Source organism: Perna viridis, chromosome 2 (genome assembly GCF_037379345.1).
Source record: "Perna viridis isolate PV_CMFRI_1.1 ecotype Kerala chromosome 2, ASM3737934v1, whole genome shotgun sequence".
In the NCBI taxonomy this organism is placed as follows: domain Eukaryota; kingdom Metazoa; phylum Mollusca; class Bivalvia; order Mytilida; family Mytilidae; genus Perna; species Perna viridis.
Genome location: NC_142446.1, coordinates 55,258,204 through 55,280,119, shown reverse-complemented (window position 1 = coordinate 55,280,119; position 21,916 = coordinate 55,258,204). Strand labels below are relative to the sequence as shown.

Sequence of the window (21,916 nt, the reverse complement as noted above, 5' to 3'; positions counted from 1 at the left end):
TTTGTTTTCATAGCGGTGACATTTAGATGAGTTATTGATCAGGATACTTTAGCAAGATCAGTTATTTCCTAAGAGTACAAAAACAGTATCTGAACAGAAAATATAAAAAAAAAACAAAAGCTGAGCAGTTCACACAGATACAATGTATCACTGGCCTGTGAACACACAGTTGCCATTTACCCTTACTGCAAATCTTATGAATGTTCACTGCAGGAGTATATGCATGAAACTAATTAAGAAATTGAATGTAGTGATGCTAATGTTACTATATACTAAATTCCATTGACCTATTTGACCCATTGATGAGTTGCCCATGTTTATTAAATTGATCTAAACAGAAATCTTGACTTTTAAATCTAATAAAGAAATTTGAAGGCAACAGACCACGACTGATGGGGCATACATGTACATGTATGTATGAAAAAGAGATACTGGTATGGAATTGTGATGCAGTAACGCTAATGCAGTTACATACTAATGCTGATTGTCCTAGCACAAGTGGTTCATACTACACTTACCTAGACAGAAAACTTAGCATTAAAATCTTAACTTTAGTCTTGCCTTCCACAAATTTCATTGTAGGAGAGACTAAATGTAAAGGAAACTTTTTTTAGAGCTTGAGGGAGGTAGGCCTAGGGTAAGGGACACCTCTTACAAATTATTTGAACGTTTGTATTTACCATTTTACAACCATCTCATGTAAGCATCAAAGTAACTTGGACTGATTTCATTCTGTTTCAAGGGAAAGCTTGAACGGCTTTGGTGAAATTGAATACGATACAAATATATCGCTGATTAAAAGAGTTATTTCCCTTACCCTAGGTCTACCTCCTTAAGATTTCCTCATTCTTGTAACATGGAGGAATTCAAATACTTGTACATTTTTATAAATTATTGACACACACATATAATATTTCAACCTATTGGACTAAGTGTTTCAAGTACCTATTTCCAGATTTCTTCCTTTGATTCAATTACATCTGATCAATAGATGTGTGAACATTTCAATGTACTTTGATTTAAACAAGGTGAAAACAAATACATGTACATCCTATCATTTTTGTAAAATGACTTTTAGATGAACTACTATTACCGATACATGTAAATGGTTATCAATAAGTCCACACATTACAAGTACCAGTACATTTTTTGTGTCTATACAAAACAGTATGTACATATAAATTGTTGTCTGGCAACATTTTCCCTATCTCATGTTTTTGCTATTCGACTCAATTCTTCGTTTTTTAGGTGAAGCTGGATATAACAAAGCTTAGTGACAATTAAGTGGTGATCGATGATAATCCTGTTTCTTGTTATTGCAAGTAACGCAAAGTTCATTTCAGGGTATAGACTTGATTGAACAACCATTAAGTCATGAAATGTCATGAGATTCAAACTTAAGCTTTTTATCTCTTCATATGTATTTTCATATAAGTTAGATAGAAAGTTTACATTTCTTTGTAAATAGACCCTTTTGAGTTAACTGTGGGACAGTTGATGAGTATGGGTAGAGCAAAAGGGTCTGTTGTCTATTTAACGTCATATACATGTACCTAAGGAAGTTTATTAGGTGACTGTCATTTCATCAAATGAAGACCCTATTCTCTGAAGTTAACTATATTTCTTGCTGTAAAGGCAGGAAGATGTTCTGACCCTGTTTTAATGTTGAACGCTGGAAGGTGCACTGGATTATATATTGTATTGTTAAATAAAAATTTTTTATCCTTTGAATCCATATTTCACTATGAACCTCACTATATTTACCTGTCACATGATGTATTTAGGTCAGGAACTGGGAGCTTTGGCATCAATGGCTGGAAATAGTATGTAGGAAAGTTTCCTTTGCCTAGGAATGCTCTTAACATTAAACCCCACATCTGAAATAAAATTACAAAACATTACATAATTATAGATATCATAAATTATTCTAATATAATATCCATCAGTATTTTTTTTGGAACACTCAGTACAAATTCACTATTTCTGTGGATGATGTTTTCTTTTTCACCCATAACTTCCTAATCACAAAACTTTTTCTTAAAACTAAAGAGAAAACCATTTTTATGTTACATTTGTTGATAAAATTTCTGAATGAAAAAAAAAAACAAAAAAAAACAGAGAACTTAAATGAAAAAAAAACTACAAAAAACCAAAGTTGCATACATGCATATGCACTTTACAACAGATCAGAAGAATTTTAAGAGAAAGCCACTATTATAAGGCCAAATAAAAAAAAAATATGCTTGTTTAAGATTTCCCTACCTACCCTAGCATTTTGATGGGCATTTTGACAGAAACACTGACAAACTTAAGTGTTCTTTCCAATTAACTCAAGGTAAAACAAAATATTGTAAAAAAAAAGAAATCCATACATACATGTATTTACAATATTTTTTATGGTATGAAAACCCTTACAGACATACATTTTGTGTATTTTACCTTTTGGTCTAATCAAGCCTGTACATGTATATTATACGGGTATTTCATAGCTGCTATCATTTTACATGTAAATACCAGTCCACATAAAGTTCAGACACAACCAATGGTAAAGTGATTCATAGTGTAGAAAAACCCACCAAACAAACGATTCTTTTTCAATCTACATATGCTATATTTTCACATAACAATAATTATTTCTGTATTCAGATCTGCACTTTTGAGAAAATCATACATCTATCCCCCACTAAAATCAACCAAATAAAAACAAATCAAGAACGATAACTCTTGTAAAGTGCAAATTTCATGTACATGTACAATCTACATAATTTTTATCTCAAAAGCACAACAACCAAATGAAAAACTAAGACTAGCTAAGTGATCAGTAACTGTTTCTGAACAAGATATAAAATTAAATTTGGTGAGTTATTTACATGCATGAATTACCTCCTGTCAGATTTTTATAAAGACTGATACTTAAATTCACATTTGAAATGTTCACTATATAAAGTTGTAGGTTCAAACTTAATAGGTACATGTACATTTTTACATGTACAGCAATCATATACAGCAGTCAGGAAAGATTTTTTTCAAAAGGGTAAATTTCAGCATTTTTTCAAATATTGAAGATTTTAATGGGGTATTTTTTTAATATAAAAAAAATCAATCCTGTAACTTCGGTATACAAGGTATCTGGATTAACTGCTCACTGAAACTTTCCATGCAAACAACAGCTGCAAGGGATACAGATTTATTTTAAGTTATTCAAAATGACTAAATGTTCAATTTATGATTTTTTTCTGTGACTAACACTATCTCATGTTCAAGTATGTGAGTTGGTAAACTACATGTAGTAACATTATTGAAATTTGTATGTTTTCCATGTCTGGTTTTTGTCCCTGGATTACATTCTTTTGATTTCCGCAAGAATCTTGGTTCCCTTGAATACTCTTTCAAGAAATGTCTGGTTTAGATAGGCTTCTGGTTAATTCAAGGTTTGTTTAGACAGGGTTTTGGTTTTTTTTCAGGGTTTACTATAGACATGTTTCACAGTAAACCACTGTTAATCATTGTCACATGTTAGTACATTCTGCATGTGACACTGTCATCAACACATGTAAACAAAAAAAAAATAATGTCACTACAATTATATCTGAATGAAACTGACAAGTAATAAATTAAGTTATCACATATGCACTGGATTACAGTAGTAAATAATAGAATAAAGAGGCTAACCCTAAGTGACCCCGACCAAAAACTAGGGACTATGAGATAAATTTATCATTTGAGGGGATTTGTTTACATTTAATACTTGTCTTCACTTTTAAGCACATGTAATAGACATACATTTTATAAAAATGTTGTACTTCGGACTCATCTTGTCATACATGTCCCTTATTTAGATCAAAAGTCTACATGTACATTTTTTGTACCCTTTGTGAATTGTTTTTTACTTGATCTTAAACAGTATTTTAAGAGTAAACATGTATGAGGAAACAGTTATGAATTCTTTCCAAAATACCAAAATAAATGTACATGTACAGTTATCAAAAAAAAAAGAGCAAAAAATAAATCCAGATTTAAAATATCATTCCTCATTATATGGCTCATCCAAATTTTTATTTCCTCAATTGCAATGTCCAACATTTCATTAAAATGTACGTATACATTTGTACATTACTACATATGTCTCAACACAACAACCGAATGTTCTTAAACATTCAAGTTTTCTACATGTACCAATACACTGAACATGTATGATGTACAAATGTACATTTATTTACATGTACAAGTATGTGAGTTGGTAAATTAGTAACATTATTGAAATTTGATTGGTGAATCCCCAAAAGTTAGAATGTAATGAGGGAAATGTCAAGTCGGTCTTAATGACAGGTCAACATTCATGTCCATGTACTAAATTTTTTAAATATGACATTTCATGTTCTTACAAATGTCTTATTAAAAGGGAATTTCCTTAGAACTGTTTTATACTCATTTACAGCATTACATGTATGAATAACTCTTTCTATAACAAGAGAGGGTGTGTCAGAAAATGTTACCAGATTCTTGCATAATCAAAATAAATTAAAACTACAGTAAAATCAATCTGAAGCAATTTTAAATTCCTTTTGAACTTTAAAATTGGTTCAGTTTAGACAGGTGTTGGGTTGAATAAGATTCCAAATACATTTCAACTCATGTACCAGTAAAGAGACTTCACAAAATGGTTTGTTTAGACAGGGTTCAGACCTTTCAAAGTTCTGTTTAGACAGGTTTTACTGTGTATGTCTGATTTACACAAGTACTGATACTTAACCTGCCTCCCTGCTCTTACATTGATAGACTGATACTGTTTCCAGACAATTGATTGTAGTTATCTACTGCGTTATTTCAGTTGATAACCAACATTGATTGAATGAATTGCAAAAGATAAACTGCCTACTATGAAAGAGCCATAATATCAAACATACATGTACACAAAATTCTTTGTATAATTCAACTTTTATACATGTTTACAAAAAAATGTAATACATGTACATTTGTACATGGTAACTTAACAAGCTACATGTACATCTTCATGAATACTATAATCTTCATCACAGAAATTTATGGTACATTTTGTGCATTACATGCAAGGTTTTCATTTTGTTTTATGAAAACAGATTAAAATGTGATGACAACAAATGTACTTCCTATACTACAGACTAATACAACCTATGAAATTGGTACATGTACATGTAAGATGAGCTAAAACAGCAGATGAACTTCATCGGCAATTGGCTTAAAATGAACCCTGTTCATGTACAATGTTGTAAATTGTAGACACATTTACAATGTACTGTCTGTGACTTATGTTTTCTACAGTATGGTCCAGAAAAACAGTTTTACAAATGCAGAATTTTTTAAAATTATTTTACATGTTACCACAGGCCTTAGGAAAATTGAAGCCAATGTAGAGAGTAATAAAATTTTCAAAAATACAAATGTACAGTGTACATATTTATAAATATATTGTATACACTTCAAAGAACAGTTTTTTTTTAAGTTAATTTTGTATATAAGAATTTTTTCTATAATGAAACTCATCATAGTACATTTAATTTTGTTAATTAAAAGTGCATATACATGTATACAGTACATGTATATTTGTCATACAATAATTTGCAAAGGATTTTTTTCACTATTTGTTTTTTTTTATATTCATTTATACAAGAACATGCAATTAAACAATTCAGTGATTGATTTTATGTTCATACATGTACAAGATTGATTTTAGAGATAATGTCAACAGCATGTTTGGATGCCCAATATTTTAAAATAAATAGTATCACACAGAATCTTTAATTAACCATTTTAACATATTCCAATTCTCATTTTGACTGATTTGAAAAAAAAAAAACTAGAATTTAGGTAAATGTACATGTACCTTGAGTATGTTGTCTGTTAATTGATAAATCTTTATGAGAAAAAGTTCATTCTTTTAAGCTGAACAACAATTTACTGTATATTACATGTATCTGTTACATTGTATTTTGAAACTTTGGCTTTGTAAATATTGATTTTGATTTTTTTTTCACAAAATAGTACCACAAAAATGACAAAATTGCTTTTTGTCAGAATCAGCAAAATAGTTAATACTACACAAAATGCAGGAGTAGGATGGTATTTCAAAGCTGGCAAAATATTAGATTTTCTAATTTGCTGTCTTCAGCAAAATAGCCATTGCAATTTATTAATCACTTCCGAATATGTAATGTACAACAAGTACATGTATGCTGTACATTGTTAAAATTCTGAAAACAAAATAAGTGATTTCATGTCAGTCAGTCCCCTAGCGAATTCTTCTTCAGTCTGTCAACCCATCCCAAATTATAAAGTTGATCTATTAAGCATTATGAAAAAATACAATCAAAATGTTAAACATAACTATTGAAAATAAATAGTCTCACCCTTTTCTATATGTCTTTTCATAAACTTTACAATATAAATAAACAGATCATACATTATAGTTCATAAAATATTAAGTGTATTAGTATTGGACTTAACTGAGAATATAGAATTATGACATTACAAAATGAAAATTAATTAGTCAGTTAAAGTTATTTTTTATCATTAAAGGGTTATTATTTTCTATTGACTTGTTTTTAATAAAGATTTTTACAAGTTCAATGCAGCATCCAAGCCTTTCCCAAGCTTGATTTAACATAATAATGAACATCAAACAGTTAGTCAGTAAGAAAAATATTGTTTGATGTAATGCTCCTTTTCTAAATAAAGGAAAACTTCTCCCCTTTTCAAATATTGCAGTGCTATATCTATGTGTGGTTTGCAACCAGAATGTATGTCATGGCCAGCATGCTTTAGGTTGCAAGCACATGGGTAAATGAAACAGCCTGCAAATCATGTCTTTGTCTATGAATAAATAAAAAAAACTTTAATTTCTTAGTTAAGAATTTAGATACCTACATTTGAACCTTGAAGGTGAGAGGACCATAGTCATAAATAAGACTACGATCCTCATAATTGTAAAGAACAAGTTTTGGTACACAACACTAAATTTTGTACACATTAATTTATACAACATAAATATTTGAGGGGATGGATCAACTTGGGGACTGACAGACTAGGAAAAAGAAAAGTATGGGGACTATCGTATTGTGTTTTGGCCTCCTTAATTTTATAACCCTTACTGTAAGTATGTTTTGATAGTCCTTTAATCAACATCATTTTTCAGTTCTATTTTGAACTTGTCTGACCAAACCTCAATATTCGACATTTTCAAATATGTACAAGTACATACAATTTGCATAAACTGTCAAAATATCTGAACAGTTTTGCTGGCCTAAACCAGTTAAAGTTTAAATCTGTTTAGACTGTTCTCTCAAATGATCCTACATTGTATAACCATGTTTTTGCACAAATTTATGTGGCAGGAATTTGAGTTAGGAAAATTGGATACTGATATACGACACACACGATATGTAATCGACTACAACATGCGTTATGTGTGTTGTTACTCACTTGGGTTGCTGTTGACTTTGGATTGTGCATCCATCCTCGGTAATTCAGAAGCATTTTGAAAAGCTGTAATCTCATCAATAAAAGGATTTTTACGGTACCAAAGCCAACAATAAAACCAAGAAGTGCTGTATTCATCTGATATGGCAACCCCGACAATTCCAGCCATTTTTCACCAAAATCAACGTAGCTTCTCACTGGGTCGGAAAAGACTGTAAATAAGATTGCAGACAGAAATCCAACAGCTGATGCTTCGCTGTATTTTCTATACTGCATCATTCTGCCGGTAGCACCAAGAAACGGCGCTATTGCTGGACTTGGCATCTCGATTTTTTGTTTTGTTTTGACCCAAACACAAGTCCACTTCTGTTTTTATCGATCGACTTTGAGGTCTGCCGACCTTAAACCCCGAGGCGTTCCGAATTTGACGTAATTCTTCAACTGGTAAATTATTTGTAAACCATAGTGAGACAGACAACAAAATTAGTGGAACCAGTTTGGTTGGTGACGACGCCCCCACAGACACACCCACCTTTTTCATGTAGTTGTCGACCCTTATTCAGATTTTTTAACATTGGAGGAAGAAATGCTCGAACTATGGCGGCCGTCATTTTTTCACTTGCTCCTTGGCAATCAGTTTTGTTGTGTTTATTGTTTGCTCTCATTTACGTAGGGAGTTTATATGTCTGGGCTAGTGTTGGCAACAAGACAAGGTACCTGCTATCTCGTGAAAGAATTAATATTAACCTTAACTGACGAAGACATGATATAATAAATATTTGTTTCTGATTCTCAGTTTTGGTAATTTGGAACTCAGATTCTCTTTGGTACTGATGAACTCAGTAAGATGAACAACTCAAAAACCTAAGAGACCTTAATATTAGACAAGTGAATCATCCTGAAATGCTCCTAAAGAAATATAGTTCATACCCTTAACTTGTCCACAATCTAAATGTAGGTCCAATCAATTATTTTTTCAGCCATAGTACCTTTTGGTCATAGTCTATCTCGGCCATAGTCGTTTCGACCATGGTTTCCAATATGCAATCAATTAAGTAATTTAATTTGTAAAACAAGTTGCATACATATAGATATACAATCTTTGCCGAAGAATGATTTGCATCAAAATAATGCAGACAGAAAAATGTAAAAATTTTTAGAGGAATTTAAAGAATGAAGTAAGTGAGAAAATCAAATTTAAATAAAAATGGTTTAGAGATGTAAAAAATCAGGATTCAGCTGGTGTGAACCATTGCAACTATGAAAAAAAAAAAATCATTTTATCAATAAAACTTGACTGGTGCAAAAATATGGCAAGAAGGTCCTGCATATTCAGTACCTTGAAGTACCACTTATAGTCTTACAGTATGCAAAAAATGTGGAAGTATCATATTTGATATTTGAGTTATAATGTATCACTGTTTTCACAGTCCATTCATTTAACATCCTAAGATCAGTCGATAATGAACAATTAATTTATTCCAGAGATCATCCAGATGTTATCAAGAGAAGGTTTATGAGTGTTGCAGTCATTTCCGTTATAGTTCCCATACTTCTATATTGTTTTGCAACAGAATCCAGTAAAGGGGAGGTAATAATAATATGTGGTCTAACTATTTTCACATGCATTTTGTACCTGTAACATACTAGAATATATGATGTTATATGGGCATAAATAAGCTTAAAGACACTTTAAGGAAATTATTTTAAATGGGATATATGGAGTTACGCAGTATTTTATGTTAAGATATGCACTAATTCTTCTTAGCTTAAGTAGATTTGCTGCATAGATAAAATTGTGTATGAATGCAGCATCCATTGGGAGTAATATTCGCAAATGTTTCATTTTCATGTACAATTGAGAAAACAGTGGTTGCTGATTGATCAATGTGCTAAAATGTGTATGGGAATCCGCACAAGGCAAGGGATAGCAGATCTTAATTAAATTAGGCATACCTGAACAATAGGATAAAAAAGAAGAAAGAAATGTAATAATATATGAGAGGGGAAAGTAGCTTAAAAAGACAGAACTATCTTGGGTGCATGAATGTTAAAAGATATTTTCGATGAAAAAACCTCAGAAACATATTAAAGAACAAGATATGACTAACTGCCAAAACTGTAAATACAACTATATAAAAAAGATTTTAAAAGGGTTGCCATTTAATGAATAGTTTTGTTATAAATGAAAAATTGCTTCAATTTTTGTTCTCAACATTAGATAAAGCTAAGAGATGTCTAGCTTTTTAGAAAAAAAAAATTCTTTGTGCTTCTACATCCGTCAGTCTTACAAATATGAAGCTACATGTATTTCTGAAGTTCCTGGTAAATACATGTATATGTATAATCAAATGCATTTGTTGTTAGAAACATACTTTTTCTTTCAGTCTGTTTTAGCATGGATGGGAATAAGATTAAAAGGTTTAATTCCAGCAATGCTAATTCCCTTAGCTCTAACCATGGTAAGATTGCGGCATAAAATTATCTATCTTTATCATTAAGTGTAAGTGCTTGTAAGAATCCGGCAAAATAGGAAAAATCAGAAACATACATGTCAAAAACCCACTGATCTGACAATATAATATCACTCTAGGATAATTTCTGTATTTGAAAATAACACTATTTAATCTCTGTATCACTGGTTTGCTAAAATATTTTTCAATATAATCTTAGAAAAATGATGGTTTGACAGAGTTTTCTGCCATTTAAATGTTCATTTTCAGTGCGTTTCAATGAAATTGTAACTCAAAGGGCCAGCATGATATGGAAAATCTTGTCTGTTTTCCTTGATTTTGATGGTGTAAATAGTCGAATTACACTATCAAAATGATGGTTGTTTTCATACAATATTTCACCTACTGCCTGATTCTTTCAGGGACTGACACTTAATTTTAAAACTATTATCATTTTTTATGTAACTTTTATACTATATCTTGGTACATGTTACATTTAGTTCAATTTCTGCTCATGTTGAGTACCAGTAATGCAGGGTTTTAGCTAGGATTTTGAGGGTTTTAGTCACTTTTGCGTAAAGTACAAACAACATATTATGGGCAGCAGATTTTTGTAATTAGTCAATAGTATCATAAACTATATAAAGACATAAACATACTTAATATATTTATTTTTATTTTAAGTTTACAGATACAGACATAACGATAAATATAATAAATGTTACAATAAAATAACTGTTATTTTCAATAAGAAAATGTTTGTTACATAATAAAATAAAATAATTACTGTTAGAAAAATAGTTTTTTTTTTACATCATGACAAAGCTTTGATGCATTAAGTCTAGAAATAGTTACTATTTGACAAAAGCTACTATTATGGTATGAGAAAATCCTCCTGTCCTTTCCCAAACACCACACCTCAAAAGCCCTCTTCAACCTAAAACTCCTCAAATCAGAAGGATGGAGACAGGTCTTTAGAAGAGAATAGACCGATGAAACCTTGAGTCCTCTGTGATGTCTTACTGCTGGGTAGTAATTTTTAGTATCCTAAAGAAAAAGAAAACTAACTTTTTCAATAAATTTTGATAGAAGGGAGTAAACTCTCAACATAACAATTATTTATTTACATTTTTGCTTTGTATTGTAGATACTTTTTACTGGACCACTAACTCTGCATTACATGGATGGAGTTTTCAGTCTGTATTTAGGTAAAGAGTTTATGATTTATACTATATAAAACCTAGTTTACCTCACACAATTGTTTTGAGGGGATACAAATCAATGGTTAAATAACTACAAATTGATGACATTGTTTACCATGTAAACTTATCAGTGACAAATACTCTGTATTCAGTTGATGTAATGTGAAGGAGTAACCAAAGAAACCAAGATTCTAGCGTAAATAAAAAGAATGTAATCCAGGGACAAAGACCAGACATGGAAAACAGACAAACACAACAAAGAACATAAAGTAACTAAAATAAAACATACAAAGTAACAAAAGTAAATGAGCAACTCAGACTCCACTAAAAACTGGGAGCATGGACCAGGTGCACCAGTAGGTTAAGCATCCTCTGCTTTTCTAGTAACACCCGCCGAGTTGTTCATTGAAAATCCAGTCCAAGTTAGACAAAAGAGAAAGAAAAAACTATGTAAAGAAAGTTTATTTTGTACAGGTCTTTTTGTAAATTTGTTAAAAATCACCAAGTATTTGATGAATACACTCAGTTCCTGATACTTTATTTGTAGAACCTAAGTACTGGACACAAAGTATGCAAAATCTAGTATGGCTGAGGAATCATCTTGTTGTAAGTATGACTTTCTTTTTTACCAACTTTACAAGAGGGTTTTAAAAAAAAAATTATAAAAAAATGTCAAAATATTCTGTTTTTTATGCTTATAACATGTATAAAATGGATATTCATGTACAATAGTTATACTTTTTAAAGTCGGTAAGTCATAATCAATTTAATTAGTTTGCAAGAACTTAATTGAAAGTATAATAAAACATCAGTAGTTATTATCTGAGTAGTGGACTATATTTTGTACCTCATATGTTTTTATGGATCAACCCTATGTGTGTATACTGTAATTATATCTATAATGATTATGTTTATTTCAGGATCCATTTTCCGACAAGTTTATATTTAGAGCTTATAACTACTATATATGTGTTTTTCAGACACCATTTTAGAAAAGTTTATATTCAAAGCCTATATGTATGCGTTTTTCAGGCACCATTTTCAGAAGAGTTCATATTTAGAGCGTGCATGTTGCCATTACTGGTTCCATGTTTTGGTCCTGGATTATCTATTTTCATTTGTCCATTATTCTTTGGAGTTGGTATGTATTCCATATAATGTTGTAATTGTTTCACTGACACGGTTAATAGATGTCAAACTTCACATATTTGTATTGTATATGTGTTTACTCAAATAATGTTTGCTGCTTGAACAATAAACTTTAATATTGTTCCTCCTTCAAAGAAATGGACATTTTGTTTTTATATGAAGTTCTTTTCTTGGTCTTATACTGAATTTGTCTTCAGGATTTGATACTTGCGACTCATAGTATTGTAGTACCAATAGTCTGTGTATACTTTAACATTTTTTTCTCTAGTTTTAAAACTATTTCTAAATGATAATTCACTGTTTGATCAATGATTTATTTAAAAACCAATGTGGAAGCTGTTGCATAACATTTTGGTGTTTTCTTCTGCACATTTTTAGGAGTGTTTTATTTCATTGTTGTGACATTATACCCTACTCCATTCATTAAATTAGAGGCTATATTGCAATCTCCATGTCCATGCATCCATGTTACACTTTTCAGTAACAGATTTTTCAGCTTCTATCGGTGGTAATGCATAGATATTTGGTATATTGCTTTTTCATGATGACTTGTACCCTGTCTCCCTTCTCCAGGTTTGCTTATCTACTTCTGGTTAAGCTTTCAGATCACATGATGCACTGTAACCTATCAATATCTATTTTTAGCACATGTCCATCATATGATAGAAAAGGTAACAACAGGAGGGTTAGACGTTAAAACAGCGGGTCTACAGTCATGTAAGTGTTTAAACCATCTCTTAAATTAGTACTCTCGAACAAAAAAGAAGCATGCAGAAATAAAGTGTTTTGTCAATAAAAGAAACATTATACACAGGCAAATGTGCCTCACATGAGCATCATATGGTTTGCGTCATACGATCATCATGTATATTGAGCACCATATGATACGGTATATACTCGCGTAGAAGTCAGAATTTTGGGAGTAAATTTTGAGTTGCTAAGAGGGGTTCCGACATAAGATCTTGGCCGTGGGTTAAAAATTTTAGTCGGAGCAGGTGGGAGAATCAAGGTATTGACATGATTGAAAAAAAAAAACAATTAAAGATGATTACCAGGTAAAAAGGTGTTATAACATTAATGAGCATTCAATCCTTTGATCACCCTAATGGGTAATTAATTTTTTCAAATCCTTTGATCTCAATAGGTGTCCAAGTTTCCAGTAAAAATTTTTCTTCACTGTTCTTAGTTTTTACTAATTTTAATCTGGTCCTTAGTTGTATAAACAAATTATCGTAAATTATCGTAAAATAGAGGTCACATTTGCTTGGATCACCGGTAAACATTGATGATGACATCTCAAATGGCTTGTTATATATATTATCTAAATCATTTCAAATATGTACAGAGCAATTTGATTTGAAAAAAAAACATACACATGATCGGACACAAAACAAAAACAGCAACGAACACAAGATCATTCTTGGTATTTTCCACCAAAAATTGTGCCCTTCCTTACAATTTCACTTATTGTTGTACCTGTAAAAATTCAGTCCGAGCTCAGTCCAACTTATAAGCGGGTCAAGGCAAGATTCCAGAATTTTTAGGCTGAGAAGGAGGTTCCGATTTATATGTGGATCGACTTATTTGCGATTATATAAGGTAATCATATGATTCAGTTTACATATGATAATAGCATGATTATCATAAGATAATCATGTTTTTCACTAACAAATGATTGTCATATGTTAACATATGATATTCATATGACTATCATATGTTAACATGATATTCATATGACTATCATATGTTAAATATCATATGATTTTCATATGATTACCATGTGATTTTCATATGATTACCATATGATTATCATATGAATTGAGCACCACATGATTATCATATGTGGCACATTTGTAATATCTACAATTGAAGTTAAATGACTTGATTATGATGGTAAAGATGTTTGCTTGGCTGTAGGATTTTGTACCATACTCAGAAATTCTGTTAAAAATCAACAATTATTTTAACACATTTATTTACAATAAATTAATTACAAGATGAATAAAAAGTAAGTGAAACCACTGCTTTACTCTTATTCTAAGGTTTAAGTACATCTGTTATGGTATCAGGTAATGTTTATGAAACAGAAGTTCCTTTGGTGTTCGTTTAAATTTGTATGTCATAGAACAATACCTGACAAAACCCACTTAAGTAGCAGTCTTTATAAAAATCAGACATGAGGTGATTCATACATGTCAAAAACCCACCAATTTCTGTTTTTTTCTTGTTCAGAAACCGTTATAGATCACATAACCAGTCTTAGTTTTTCATTTGGGGGTTGTGCTTTTGAAGTAAAATTTATATAGATTGTACATGAGATTAACACTTTGCAAGAGTTATCATTCTTGATTTGGTTTGATTTGGTTGATTTTAGTGGGAGATTGAAGTGTAGTTTTCTCAAAAGTACAGATCTAAATACAGAAAATGCTATTGTCACATTAAAATAAAGCATATGTAGACCAAAAAAGCGTTGTCTGATCCATGGGTTTTTCTACACAATGAATCACCTTACCATAGCCAGTGTCTGAATTTTATATGGACTGTTACTTAATTCTTGGTAATGTGTGTTTTTTTTTATTTTTCCAGTGTTCCAATTACTATACACGACATTGTTTGGTATATATTCAGCATTTTTATTCCTCAGAACAGGTAGGTACTGGTTTGTTTCAAAGTGTTTTTCTTTGTAAGAATCAGGCAGTGGGTGAATTATGATGAAAAAAAAAAAAAAGAACACATTAGTCTTTCCGTGGAAACTCATTCAAAATGTTATCTAAAATGCAGAAATGGCATTCATTTCTCTAGTAAGTGTCAGTGATTGGAGGTATAAATTATATTAAATGCATTGCAATTTCATCATCAGAGAGAGATGATGCCAACATTTTATTGTGATTTTATACTTGGTTTTCTGCATCCTCTGACACATCTACAATGAACCAACTATCAAATTCTCTTTAATAAACCATGAACTTGTGCCCATGATGTCAAATTTGTGTGTTTATTCTATGCATGATTCATTATTTTTTAATTTTGCCTGATTCTTAGATTCCTGCACTTAATATCTGTTCTGAAGGTTTTGTAAAACTACATTTTAAGCTGTACTTTTGTGCTTTACAGTATACATAACATCTGAATCTACAAAAAAAGTACCATGTAAGCTAAAAACCATAAGCAAGTTTTTTTCTAGAGAGAAAACAACCAATATTTTGTAGAAGCAACCCTTGTGTATCCTAGTTGAATTAAGTTTTTATCAGTGGCACTTTATCTCTGCACTTTTTGCTGTGGGCTTTGAAAAAAAAAGTTCTGCACATGATTCAGCACACACTGTCTGTCATTCTGTCAACAGTTGGATTTTGTCATGAAACTTGAGCTTTGATGGGTCTGATATCTGCTCTGATGAAAATTATAGTGACAAAGAAAACTTACATCAGTTTGTAGGTCAACATGTTGTTAGGGCTGTTCTAGAATTAATCCTGTAGGATGGAGCACTTCTAATAGATTTATGATAAATGGTGGGTATAGTGGCATTTTTTCTGATGCAGTCAGTATAGTTCCGCTTTTTATTCTTTGACCTTAAAGACCCTTTTCCTTGGAAACGCACGTCACCTGATCACAATTCTGTTTCCCGATTGGCCAAATACTAATAACTTAGTGGTGTTAGAAAAAAACTGCTTCGAAAATTGAATTTGCTTCCATTCGTTATTTATGGAATGAAATGTAGAAAATTATAAGTAAAAAGAACAAATATTTTACTGCGTCGGCTATCTTTTTTAAAAAAGATAATGCTTCTTTTGTATTGAACAGTTTTAATTTGTGGGTGGTGAGGTAGAGAAAAAGTTCAACCTACCCCTTCATTTAATTTTGAAACAGCTTATCACACCTGATATAGATTTTTGAGAAGTGTTGGACCATGAGCACAGCTCCTGTTATTCCTCCCTGACTCACAGTACACTCTGTATTGGTGTATTTATTTCATAGATTTATAACTCAACTTTACAATTTTCTTCCAGGTCATTTAGTAGCGCCAGTGATCGCTCATGCATTCTGTAACCACATGGGATTTCCATCATTTGGTGAAGTAATGGGACATCAACAGCCGGTAAAACACAAACTAATAGCCAGTTTTATTTTGGGACTTTTTATGTGGATTGTTATATTTTATCCAGTCACAACCCCATTTTTGTATTCAAATGATATATATGATTTGTCATAGCATGTGGAATGTGTTGGTGTAAAGCAGCTTTATATATTCATAAAGCCACTTTTTTGAATATTTTATTGAAGTATTTAAAAGTGAAACTTCATTAGGCCAGAAAACTTATCTGTGTTTCCCTTAACCCTACCGACTGCAATTTTTTGTGCCTTCCATAAAGTTTTTATTTGTCATTTTTTTTTGCGAAGCATTATTGAAGTTTGAATGTGTCTCCAAAACAAACCAGAGAAAAGGACTTTTGAAAAAATAAAGTTTTGCCTTCCAACCAATCCTGGTTTTTTAGAGCATGTTAATGAAAACGCAGGCATTTTGTAGTTTGCCTTTATAGTGGGTAATTTTTATTTGATGCATTGAAAAGGTTTGATGAGGACAGAAATTTCTCCAAATGTTCCCCATTCAGGCCACAATGATAAAGTTCCTAGATTCTCATCCAACTTATTTCAAAATATTTTTTTATTGGATTTTTTGTCAATTTCTAAAATGCTGTCAATTTTAAAGAAATTGACGAAAAATATTTTTAGGTGGCACCAAAAAACAAGGCCAGGTTTGGAAACAGTGAACACACATTTTTTTTTTATTTGGTTTAAGGAATAATTCTTTAATGTCTAAGACATAGAATGAAATATCGTAAGCATGGATGTCATTTTATTCACTGCTTATTCTGTGTTGATTAAGGCCTTTAAGATGCACCGATTGTTGTGAGGTAACCCTTCATCCCCTCACAAATTCATTTAAATGCAATAGTCCATGTATCATTGTACAATTGTGTTTTTAACTACTTATCTGTCTAAGAATCAAACAAAATGTGTGTAAGGTATGGCACATGAAGAAAATAATACTGAGATTTTTTTGCATTATTCAAGTATACCTCAAGAGATAACCACCAAAGTGTTGCCTTTTAAGATATTGGTTTATGAAATTTACTTGAATGCATTATGGAAAAATAGTGGGAAATTTTCCCACACTTTTTCCCTATTTTTAAAGCAGTACAAAAATATATGCAACACAGATGCTTCAGGATACTTTTAAATAGCTTTTCAGTTATTTTCTAGATGTATTGAATATATTTGTGGCAAAAAACATCAAATTTACACCAATTGCCTGTTTCTTATACAGAGTGGTATTGTGAAAGTACTTTTATTTGCAGGTACCAATTTTCATTGTTTAGAGAAAAGTTATCAGTTTGTAAATTCCTGAATTCATTGATTTGACAACTCTACCATACAAACAAATGGGAAATATCCTTTTTGTTGGGAACCAAATTTTCTGGTTTACAAAACTCACAAAAACCCATGAAAATTGGTACCATACGAAGAGTAATAGTTTCACAGTGTTTACATGGTAGAAATCTTTTATTTACTATAAGAATGTGTTGTTGTTATAATTTTCTCATTTTGTGTACTTATTTATTCATAAAATGTGTAATGAGGATGTGTAGGTGTTTATATAAATGTACAGTGTTGTTGCTTTTTGGTGTATTTGATTTTGCATTACATATTAACAAGAAAAAAATGAATTCTACATAGAAAAATGAAGTTATGCAATTCAGAATATTAATGATATGCATAAGTACATATTAACTGCATGTTCAGGAATTCAAGTCTGTGTTATCTTGTTTATTACATACAGATTGTACATGTACTACATGTAATTAAGAAAAAATAGATTTTTATACGAGCAGTATTTGACTTTTATATAATCTATATTTTTTCAGCAACAATGGTGGTTGTAGATAAAAAAAAAGTGTGAAAATTCATTTTGTGTTTTGGAAAAATAGTATTCAGTATTAGAACATCTTTATTACTTCTTAGTCGTTGGTTAGGGCTGTTCCATTAAAGCATATGAAGTACAGAGGAAAGGCACTTTCTTGATTAATAAATAGGTGGTTGTCAAGACAAATTGACTGAAATATATAGACTTAAAATAAAATTGCTTATACAGGTTGAGAACCTTGTAAAGAAGTGCTTCTTACTTTAAAAATAGCTTATTGGAACAACTTATAATGTATTGTCCAGGTTTTGGCTTAATTCTGTTTATAAGATATTTTTTAAGTTATAAATTTTTTGGTATTTGTTATGAAGGAAGATAGTTTGTGACCTATGCTGCCTTAAGGAGGTAGACCTAAGGTAAGGTACACAACTCTTGCACATCATTGAAATGTTTTACATCAGTCTCATGTAAGCAAAGTTACTGGATTGATTTCATTCTTTTTCATATGTAGGCTTGGCAGGCTTTGGTGAAATTGAATGTGATACAAACATACCACTGATTTCAAGAGTTATGTCCCTTACCCTAGGTCTTCCTACTTAAATGTGTATTCTCTATTGTTATTTTGTATGTTGGTGTTACACATAATATGTCATTATCTAGTCATGTAGTAGAAGCTAATCAACATATCAAATAGACTATGCACAATCAAGTGGATTTATAGAATTCTACTGGCCAGGGTCTGACGTTAATATTTTGTGAACCTTGTCCTATCAGGCAAATTGATGAAAATTGAACTTGCCTTAATTAAAATCTAGGTAGCCCTTAGGTTTCTGCATGTTGAATTATAAAATATTTTTTTATCCTTTGGGTAAGTCTAATTTTACTTCTTGCCCAAATGTCCCAGGCTATGGGACAGCATTGAAGTAGCACTCCATTAAGAATCATGCCAAATGTGATACATGGTTGGAAAGCCTACATATTTTTATTTTTGATATCTTGTTTAAAATGCTTTAGTAAACAGAAATTAACATTTGGTTTTTCATATAACCCGTGTTCATAGGAGATAAAAATTGTATAGAATGCACTGTTGAATTCAAAAGTAAGGGAGATAACTCTGTAAATGACACTCTAATACAATAGAAGCTATTGGATTTTCATTGTTGATTATCTCCTAAGAGCAGGCAGATTTGAATGAATAATTACACATTTCGTAATATAGACCCACAAAACAAGTTAATTAAAAAAATAAAAATATGTAATCTTTTTTGGGGTGTATCACATTTTTCAGATTTTGCACGATTCTTACAAAGACAGCTACTTAACATCAGTTCCTTGAGGCCTCAGTTAATAAAAGAAAATAATTTTATTTTATAATTCAGAATCTCAAATTTGGATAAAAAACAATATTGGTGTTTGATGTCTTTTCAAAATTAAGATAAATGCTAAAGGACTAGAATAACAATTGTTTGTTAGGGCGAATTTTGATGGGTAGATGGGGATATGACAAACATGATTTTAATATTGGCCAAATCCTATTAACTTTTTTTCTGCTTTTGATGTTAAATAATGTCATCTGTTAGTTTTTAGAAAAATTCACCTTTGAAGTTTTTGTGAAGTAAATATATTTTTAAATGGCATTTGTTGGTGCAAGTTTCAACTGCTATAAAGTGAGGGTTTTTTACCAGTCTTCTTTGTTGTTCTTTCCATTCTGTCTACCTTCTTTCAGTATTAAATTTTTGGTCATTGTTCATATTGTATGAATCTTCCATATTTTTCATTTACAGACCTCACCCAATAATAGTGAAAATAAAATTGCCATGAACATTTTCTGGTTCACATTATTTGACAGAAAACAAAGCTTGGTTAATTATTGACTTCTTTTTTTTTGCTGTAGAAATGACCAAGTGTGTATTTAAATACATTCCCTGTCAATTTTTGATGTATTATACATGTACTTTCAATGCGTGTTGTACACTAACGTGCATGGTATGTTAATCTATTTGCTTGTAGCTTTGTAATAGTACAAGGAATCCTGTAGAAACTGATTTTCTAGTAAAGTAGAAACCTGTTTAAAGAGGTTAGATTCATTCTGATTTAACTGTAATTGTGGTTTGGTTAACCATATTTTACTATTCATATTTTAAATTTAGCTGTTATTATGTAAGAAAAGTCTTCAAAGTGATTCATAAAAAATGCTTTTTACAGGAATTATACTGTGCTTAATTGATAGGTGGACGAGTTTGTCCTTGTAACATGCATTTTTGGTTTTTCGAGATCCTACAAGGTGACGTCTTTTTGCTGTTGTTATGAATTATATTAAAAACACATGAAGGAGTTGCTTTTTCTGATTGTTTGCCTATTTTCAAGTTTCATTTAAAACTTTAAATAATTTATTTTTGTAAATGGAATTTATACGAAGGCAATATCATTTAATGTTTTTCACATGTGAAAGAGACTTATTCACAGCTACAAGTGTAGTTATTTATGTGACTTTTTCTAGCTTGTGCAATTAGCAAAATTAAATGTTCATGGATATAAATTGGTTTACAGTAATCTGTTTCCCTTAAAATTTGTCAGTGTCTTCCCACACTATTACACTGTTATATGACAATATGTACTCTGATAAATTCTGTAACATGTATGAAACACTTCTTGTAGTATTTTTGTCCCTCCATCGCTACGTAGAAGGGGACATAGAAATACCAGCATCCATGCATCCATCTGGTCGCACTTATGGACGCAACGCCTCTGAAACCACATGACAAATTTTGTGGGATTGTTAAACACAATTAATAGTGGATCATACTGTTGGCTTTCTTGATTTGATCATATTTACAGGACTTTCTTGTGGCAGCAGAGGACATATGGCTATAAGTTGCTTGTTTTTTTTTCTTTAGAAATTTGTCAGTGCCTTCCAATTTTATGAACTGAATAAATAAACCTGGTTTATAGTATAACAAATACAATTCTCTTACTTTTTCTGGTCATTTTCTTTTATTAAAATGGAAAAAAATCTTTTACGCAGCCAACATTATCTTTCCTTGATGAAGTGGGAGAAATATTGTTGAACATGTGAAAATTTAATAAGTTATATAAATGTTGTATGGAAGTATTTCACTTCAATGTTCAGCTTAACCTTAAATTGTATATTACAGTGAGAAGTATAGTTTACTTCATGGAACAGAGTTATTTGTTCTTCCCTTGATTTAATATGGCAACCATTACCTGATGAAAGGTATTTAACTGTGCAATTGACTTAGAATTTTTTGCCATATGTGTGAGACTCGTAAGAGCATTCAAGGACGTTAAAAACCCACTAAGTTAAGGTTTTTTCAACATTCTATCAACTCAGATTAAAATACTGATACCTATAAAATTACAGACAGTTTAAATCACCTTATCAATTTTCAGAAGTTTATCAGAAAATGGTTATTCAATCTAAGAATAACTAACCCTATTTCTTGAAGATAACTATGTTGCTCGCTGTAAATTACCACATAAATTTAGGTGAAATTGACTTTAGAAGTTTTATAAAGCCTTTTACTACATATATAACCATTTATGTTGTTACACTTTCTCTAGTTTCTATGCATAATGTAGCTTTCATGACAGGTTAATATAAATTCATTATATTGTTTTGAGGTCTGTTTGTATATTTCTTTAGTTTTATCTTATTAAGAAATGTTGCAATAAAATTATGTGAAAAATGAGAGTTTGGATTTTTTTTTAAAGGTTAC

General features: G+C 30.9%; 2 protein-coding genes across 3 annotated transcripts in view; one reads left to right on the top strand and one right to left on the bottom strand.

The window, feature by feature from the left end:
• Positions 1–7,869, bottom strand: part of LOC148626111 (carnitine O-palmitoyltransferase 1, liver isoform-like) — a 38,087-nt gene extending 30,218 nt beyond the window's left edge. Inside the window, exons 1-2 of the mRNA XM_088569757.1 lie at positions 7,459–7,869; positions 1,765–1,877 (exon numbers count right to left, since the gene is read on the bottom strand). Of these exons, the coding sequence (XP_088425883.1) occupies positions 1,765–1,877; positions 7,459–7,779 (434 nt within the window). The 5' untranslated portion in view covers positions 7,780–7,869. The remainder of the gene's footprint in view (positions 1–1,764; positions 1,878–7,458) is intronic.
• A 113-nt stretch (positions 7,870–7,982) lies between these two features.
• On the top strand, positions 7,983–21,889 carry LOC148626110 (CAAX prenyl protease 2-like). 2 transcript variants are annotated; one of them, XM_088569768.1, is made up of 9 exons: positions 7,983–8,168; positions 8,941–9,046; positions 9,843–9,917; positions 11,056–11,116; positions 11,658–11,716; positions 12,143–12,251; positions 12,905–12,976; positions 14,846–14,908; positions 16,267–21,889. In XM_088569768.1, the coding sequence occupies exons 1-9, from the start codon at positions 8,053–8,055 to the stop codon at positions 16,467–16,469; spliced, it is 864 nt and encodes a 287-aa protein (XP_088425894.1). In that variant the 5' UTR covers positions 7,983–8,052; the 3' UTR covers positions 16,470–21,889. The 2 variants fall into 2 exon arrangements, with proteins under 2 accessions (XP_088425894.1, XP_088425895.1); XM_088569769.1 differs by lacking the exon at positions 7,983–8,168 and adding an exon at positions 8,185–8,343.
• Positions 21,890–21,916: the final 27 nt, after the last annotated feature.

Coding starts and splice junctions, on each gene's coding strand:
- LOC148626110 (XM_088569768.1), top strand. CDS start 8,053: ATGGCGGCCGTCATTTTTTCACTTGCTCCTTGGCAATCAGTTTTGTTG. Junction 11,117..11,657: donor AGTTTTCAGTCTGTATTTAG/GTAAAGAGTTTA, acceptor CTTTATTTGTAG/AACCTAAGTACTGGACACAA. Junction 12,977..14,845: donor AACAGCGGGTCTACAGTCAT/GTAAGTGTTTAA, acceptor TTATTTTTCCAG/TGTTCCAATTACTATACACG.